Source organism: Physcomitrium patens, chromosome 9 (assembly GCF_059467195.1).
Source record: "Physcomitrium patens ecotype Gransden chromosome 9, ASM5946719v1, whole genome shotgun sequence".
NCBI classification, from domain to species: Eukaryota; Viridiplantae; Streptophyta; class Bryopsida; order Funariales; family Funariaceae; genus Physcomitrium; species Physcomitrium patens.
In genome coordinates this window covers 53,087-60,533 of record NC_143418.1, presented here as the reverse complement: position 1 = coordinate 60,533, position 7,447 = coordinate 53,087, and the positions used below count along the sequence as shown (strand labels likewise).

General features: G+C 41.4%; 1 protein-coding gene across 1 annotated transcript; it reads right to left on the bottom strand.

Annotated features, from left to right (window-relative positions):
* Positions 1-2,151: 2,151 nt before the first annotated feature.
* On the bottom strand, positions 2,152-7,219 carry LOC112287114 (uncharacterized). The gene is made up of 13 exons (XM_024529814.2): positions 6,777-7,219; positions 6,214-6,369; positions 5,864-5,890; positions 5,385-5,475; positions 5,123-5,166; positions 4,779-4,877; positions 4,543-4,600; positions 4,101-4,153; positions 3,827-3,928; positions 3,469-3,534; positions 3,201-3,316; positions 2,875-3,046; positions 2,152-2,622 (listed from the first exon to the last, which is right to left on the bottom strand). The coding sequence occupies exons 1-13, from the start codon at positions 6,900-6,902 to the stop codon at positions 2,545-2,547; spliced, it is 1,188 nt and encodes a 395-aa protein (XP_024385582.1). The 5' UTR covers positions 6,903-7,219; the 3' UTR covers positions 2,152-2,544.
* Between the last annotated feature and the right edge of the window lie 228 nt (positions 7,220-7,447).

The following is a 7,447-nucleotide window of genomic DNA, read 5'->3' as shown; positions in this document are numbered from 1 at the left end:
TTTATTCCTATTCTTGAGAAGGATATTACAGATCATAATAAATTTGAATAGGGAAAAATTTTGAAAATTTTTGAATTAGGAAAAATCTTATGTTTATTTCTTAATCATGGAATAGATAAAACTTCAATATGTGAATTTGCATATTGAAGTTGTACATTTGGTGTTATAATAAATTTCACAATAAAATAACATTGCAATTTGATACTTACAGAAATTACATTAAATGATTCATTTTTAAAAACACATGTTATCCATAAAAGATTGCAATTGGCATAGAAAAAAATTAATTAAAAATAGATTTTTACAAAATAAATATATTCACTATCCAGAAATTAAAATATACAAATTAAAATTTGTGTTTTATTTGTACAATTAAAATTTGCATGTATTAAACAAAAATAAAATTTGTCGAATGCCACAAAAGTCAATCAGTTTATTTTACATAACTTTTCGGATACATATTGAAAGTTTTAACACATTTAACAAGGTTTTAAGATGCAACAAAAACCAGAAAGTCACTATGTTTTTGGAAAAGCACTTTATTAATTACTAATTTATTTGCATATGCTTTTCATAAAATTCTCTTGTCTACACAAATGACTATTTTGAAAAGTAGGAAAAAAAAAATCTCATATATATTACAATTACAATATTTATTTTTAATTATTTATTTTGAATTTTGTAAAATCCGAGCCGACAAAATTACACCGAAATTAATACAGGCTGTACATGTTTTCTATGAATGATTGGGAGATAATCGGGTTTCTGATATTGTCCCAAAAAGTCTGAAATTCATGAATAAGTCGAACACAAAAAAACAGATAGGCAATAACTGGAAGTCACGAATTACTGCACTTCCTGACACTCCCTCCTGCTCATCATGTGAGGATTGAGGATGAAATTGGGAGGTCTAAAATTACATATACATATATGTATATATATATATATATATATATATATCTGAGCGTGAAAAACACAATCGTATAAATTGACACACAAAGAAACAAACAAAGAAACAAACACAATATGAGAGTTTAAAAAAAAACCAGACCTTCCTTGAGCTTGTCGGGAACTGAGCCTTCATTGCAGTGCGAACAATTGTTCGTGGGCTTTTGATTCTGGTTTCTTCAAAGAATTTACTCTCCAAAACCAAATTCAACCTCGCCTGAGCGCTCTCTAATAATTCTGATCCCAGTCCTGGGTTAATGAGAGATACACCGTTTATCGAATGCGAATTCAATCAGTTCTTGATGCCGACATGACGAATAAAAAGCTGTGACAACCTAAAGATGTGCCAATGACCAGTAAGGTAATGCAATGAAATTCAATGCTAGCAATTCATTCTTCTTGCAACATTCTTGCAGATGCAGTTAGGTGAACTCATTTTAACCACGCAGTCCTCAGCAAACTTGTGAGCACTTCCTAGGCAGTCAAAGCGAGGTGAGATCAGAGTATCCATGTGAGAAGTTCATGGCGTTAAGGATGCGTCCTCCCCCTCGTCTAGCTCTCCCTGCAGCCGTTTCCAAGCATTAGTAATTGCAAATAGAGGCCACTCCCCATCTCCGCTTTCCCTCTCCCACTTCCTGCATATGCAAGCTGGCCCTGAGCGGCTCTCGAATATCTGTGGACTAAATTCTCTCTTTCGCTTGTCCTGGATGAAGGAGCTCCATGTGCACCTCAGATTGCACTTGATTAGGATCCGACAACAATACAAGTACACTACGTGGCACCCACGATGTATGGCTCTCCTGGAGCTTCTCAATAAATGCAATTCTGGAGCCAGAAGACGAACGAGATATTCGAACGTATCTTTGCTCGAATCCATCTTCGTCAACCTCAGGTGCCTGTGCAGTGGGTAGGTGCTCTCTGCCAACTCTCATCCAAGTTTCACACCAATTTCTCACCTAGACTCTCTATCCACAGTTTGTCACACTTCCATTCAGTGTAGAATAGCTCTCAAATAACTTTTATTCCACTCTCAACCAAATGTACCTCCGTGAAGTAATATTTCAGAAATGATTGCACCAGCATTAAAAAACACATCATAAAAAATCGACTATTCCGTGACAAAATATTACTTTGAATAGACCACCATTCGAACGTTAGAAGAATCATTCACAACCACAACGATAGCAAAGACATTTACAAAAATTGGAAAATTTGCTTGCAAGCATTTTGGAGGGAAATATAAATACACTCAGTATACGTTCTTGGAAGTGTAGACCTCCACCACCAACTACTGTTGAACCTCCTATCATTAATATACAAGAGCTTGGCCAGCAACAGCCTCACTTGAGTACGACCCAAGACAATTAGAAGCTATCTCTTGCAGTGCAAGAACTGTTCCCCAGCACCCACAGCTCTTGTACAACTCTGAGCACAACAAGCATGCAAGAGTCGACGACCCGCTTGTAAAATATCCTAAAATTATTACAAGATGAATCTGATCTATTCAAGTAGCACTCTTTGTTGAAGACACGGTTGTCAGGTTCCCATCAATGTGACGAGGCAACAAAGGTAAACAAATGCGTCAATACTGCCATTTCAAAATCTCATGAAATTTGTGCCGCCAAAGGTAGGGGTCAATAATCTGAATAGCCCATCCGGGTTATCCGTGTGTACCTGCAAGAGCAGAGAGTCAGCCTGTCAGTTGTGCAGCCACAACCTCTAAATAGAACTAAGTCCATCAAAGTAACATCTAATTAGGATCAGTAAGCCACAAGCAGAGGTTGCGATTATCATACAGGTCTTGGTACTTGAGACGAGAATTTGATTCAAAACTATCACCAAGGTCTGAATTAAACTTTAAACGTAGGTGCTCTTTAAGAAAAGATAAGCGAACCAAAACAAAACAAGCACAATGAGGAAACATACCCAGTGACCAGCATCCTCAAGCACATGCATTTGCACTCCTGCACCTTCTGTGGATGCAATCTGCTCAGCCATATGAATCCTTTGCACATCTTCGTGGGCCCAACGATGCAAACTTCTCTCCGCTCTTAAAAAGTCTATGTGAACCCCCTCTGGAACGTTGTCCACCAATGACCTGTCAAATGCCAAACCATGCATAGTCAGAGAGATATGCACCATAAAGTTGAGAGCGGACGCTGGCGAAAATTAGAGACGCCTATCAAAATGCTAAAATGTGTGGTGTAACGATAATACAGGGTTTAGCATAATGAAGGTGAAGGATAATCTACCACAAATTTGTATCTTCATAGGATTTATACATGTCAGCGATGCCTTCCAGATCAAACACCCACTCATATCCTGAACGACCTTCTGCTTTGGCAGCTTTCAAGTTTGTCGTCATCCACTAAGCAAACCACCAGATTCGATTACGAATAGTACGCATAAACAAGGAACGTAGATCTAAGGGTCTTTATGCTTGAGAAAAAGACCTCATAAAAGACATGAAGGAATTCTCTAGGCACAGTTCATTTTCAAGGAACAAGGTAAGCTCTCAACCTGAGCAACACTCGCAGAAAATCCCTGGTGAGAAAGGGCATCGATTAAAGATCTTCTTGAAGGAAGCTGGATGATGCAGAGAAAAAAGAGAATTAGATAAGTCCAAGAACACATGATACTGAAACTGTGGGTCAGTAAGGAAGCTCAGTCTCCAAGACACATATAATGTATTTGAAAAGCAATCCAGTACACGTTGCCTGAATGCTGACACTATCTAGCCACTTAAAAATGATACTACCGAGACTTGAACTATTGCGACTTGGACTTATTTGACAAAGTATATCCTCTTTACATTAGAATCTTGGGGGTACATCTGCCATTGTGAAAACTTGAAACTGTTGGATTAAGGATATTTTACCGAGGCTGGCATCTTGCGAAGAGTTGCAATCAGTTCCCCGGGATGATCCTCACCATCTCCACCAGATCGAACCTTGCCAGGTGTAGCATCTAAAACCCACACCTATATCACGCCACTCATTTATGAGACACACGTTTCAAGATTCAAATTTGCAAATCTTAAAACAACACAAATTTCATAAAGTGAGATAAAGGTCATAAAGCGGGAAATAAATCATTAGAGATGTACGAGAGCTAGAGCATCCGTAGGTAAGGATGCAAGTCTTTCAACGTACTCGAATAGGACGAGCTAGAGGTTTGGCTGCTTGATCCACCATGCTCATGGCCACTACAAAGGTTCGAAACTCGCAGTCAGCTTAAAAGCATCAAACACAACAAGAAAGACAGAAAGCATACTGCAGTACTACAATGAGTCAAAATTTATATATTTAATAAAAGATAAACATAAATCAACTTAAATACATATTTAATGAAGAAAGAAAGCAATAAAGATATGAATTATTGTCATTGTTTCTGATGGAATCAGATCACTCGCTGAACACGAAGCACCAGAAGTAGAAGCTAGTGAACACCCAAAATCATTTCTAAAAATTATTATGCACATGCAAGCACATAAATTATTTTGGTTGCAATATTTATAAATTACTTTCATGTAATAGATCCCAAATTCTAACACGTTGTACTTTTAGGCAAGCAAATGAAAAGAGAATGGCCTACCTTTACCGCCGAAGCTATGCCCTATCAAGACACGAGGAGTAAGCCTCAGCTGTCCCATCTGTAATAAATACAACGTTAATGTGTTCAAAGCCAAATCCAGTAGGAACAATCCCTAACATATTCACACGGATATAAGCAGACAAATTTTGATAGCAAGGTACTGGTGTTAATGAAATTTGTTTACCAAGAACAGAAAAAATGGTTAGCAGATGTCTGTAACATTTGAAGGGACTTACTAGCTGCAGGACATCCCGGGCTGCAGACATCACAGAATGAGGTCCACGCTTCCTAAGAGAGGCTGATTCACCATGGCATCGGAGATCCACCAGCAGAAACTGCAATACCCACAAGCACGAACTAACTTCCGTAAATATAAAATTACTCCTTCAGTATCTGTATACCTAGGCTAAATGCATGCTCTCTTCGACACAAGTAGACATTCAAAGCAGTGAGTTCGGCGCGGCACCTGAGCGATCAAGCGGGAAACCGAGAGTACACTGCGACTTGTAAATGCTACGACACATAATCGGGTCAACAGACTAAAACATTCAAAAGTTGGCTGATAATAACTGCCACTCACCTGCCAGGTTGGAAACTCTTGAGCAAGCCTCTTGGCAAAGGATACTGCACATTGCCATCCAAATGCATCAGAACAATGAAAAAATCTGCGAATCCATGCATGATCAAAGAAACTCGATATATACCACCTGATCGTGAAATCTGACAAAGTATCGTCTGAACATGGTGGAGACAGCTGCGGTATGGATATCATGAACAGGTGGAAGACATTGCAGAGATATAAATCTCGAAAATTCTGAGAAGCGCTCGGCACAACAGATTACCCCAATTCCGACGTCCTCCCAAGATGCCATGCAAAAGGACAGCAGTAGGCGGTTCTGGAGTTGCTCGGTCTCGTACCTCGCACCATCGTGCCTGGCGTTAATATCCTTTGACTGTTAGAACCAATCTACACGAACTTCATAACTTTGGACGTATCATATCCAAAACGATCTCCTGTGCTAACCCCAAAGCAACATCCCTGTGAAATTGCACTAATTGCAAGAATTCTAACTTGTCAGTCTACAATGAAAAAGCCTCATCCAAGGAACGCGACTAGCTCTCGGGACCGATTGCTGCACCAAAACAAATACTACAGGCATCCACGCTGAGAATGTCTCGTAAATCCGACTGAGATATGTATGTATGTATGTATGTATGTATGCGAGATCAGAGAAAATGATTGGCGTCAAATCTGGGACTGTGGTCAGCGAGTAAATACTATCTGTAATTTTTTGGAGATTGAGATGAGAGCAACACGTACCAAAGCACCTTGTATAAGCTCGTAAGCCTGCAGAAACATCAGCCAGGCGAGACTATCAATAAGGTCTTGTCAAAAGAGACATGCCAGCTGGGAAGCCTTCCAGGTCCGGCATTCATCATTGCATAGAAACTCACTCTAAAGTCACTCAATTAATTCAAGATAACAATCGGCGTTAAATTACATGCAGCAAGCTGATACAGTACACTCAGCTTAGTTCTCTCACACACCTTGATTATATTCAATTTCATGTGATACAAACGGGCAGTGGCTCGTATCACAAAGAAAGGATGTTGAACAATGACCTTGACTGAAAAAAGCCTCAAAAGAAACCCTGGAAACGTTCAACTGACCAATGCTTTGTTAGACTTCTCAGTAGGTGGAACAGTTGTCACAAATGGTCTTTCTTCGGTAAGCGTTGCTTGAACTGAAGCCTTGCCCGCACTCCCCCTTCTTTGCACAGAGCCATTCGCCGCTCGGTGTGACCAGGAGCAGCCCAGAAACTCATTCTGCAACAAACCCAACAGAGGAACCTAATTGGCATAGCATCCAAGGCTCGATCGCAATCCCACGTCACAATTACGAGCGCTAAAAATCCTTTCGCTACACACGCATCAGAGAGGATTGCCCCAATCATGACAATCACATCCAGGTAATGGCGCAAGCAGGAGTAAATCTATTCCAGAACGCATTACTCACAATACAAACAATAGCAGAATCAACTACATAGGTGCTGAAAAGTAGTAAACGAAAAGAAAGAAGAAACATATATATATATATATATATATATATATTACTCCACATGCAAATTCCCAACGAAGAAGAACAAGCAAGATCTAGCCTGATTCAGTACAAACGAAGTCCGAAACGACAGATGGAACCAGGCACAAGCAGACCACCCACTCCAAATCAATACCTCGAAACGAGTCCTGAGCTGGGCCCCGAACGAGGCGACTCCGCAGTGGTCCCCAGCGCGCCCAGAAAACCCCGCAGCTTGCAACGCAGCATGGGAGCTCCGCACCATCTTCTGGGTCATGGCCATAGCTCCAGTATACGATTCCCCGTCCCGATTGCGTCAAGGTTGGTTCGCTGGTAGGTTGGTTGGTTGCAGCTCGGCTGCCAATGCCCCTGACGATTGATTGCTCACAACATGCTTGCTTGGTCAGGGACTGGGTGGGGGCGCGGAGGATCGGACCTTGGAAACTCCACCTCCCGCAAACTCTCTCTCTCTCTTTCTCCTCCGTGGGTCTGACTGTCGTGGTTTGTATCGATCGGTCGATGGATGGCTGGCTGGCTCTCTCTCTCATACCAGGACTGACTCGACGACAGCACTGCCGCCTCGGCCTCGCCATCCCTCTCCTCCCCTCCCCTCCTGGCCTCTCCTTTTTCCCTAGCTCTCCTCCCCCCACCAACCCCTGGTTCACCCTGGCTGGTTGCCCCATTCTTCATTCATCCCCTATCTCATCCATTCCTCCCTTGCGAGCGTCATTCATCCTTCTTCCTCCTGCTGCCAGGACATCTGCTGACGGGGAGGGAACAGGTGGCAGGCTTCCTCTGACAAGGAATCGGACACAAACACAGCAGCAG

Coding starts and splice junctions, on each gene's coding strand:
- LOC112287114 (XM_024529814.2), bottom strand. CDS start 6,902: ATGGCCATGACCCAGAAGATGGTGCGGAGCTCCCATGCTGCGTTGCAA. Junction 4,878..5,122: donor AAGAGTTTCCAACCTGGCAG/GTGAGTGGCAGT, acceptor TGGGTATTGCAG/TTTCTGCTGGTGGATCTCCG. Junction 4,154..4,542: donor GCATAGCTTCGGCGGTAAAG/GTAGGCCATTCT, acceptor GAACCTTTGTAG/TGGCCATGAGCATGGTGGAT.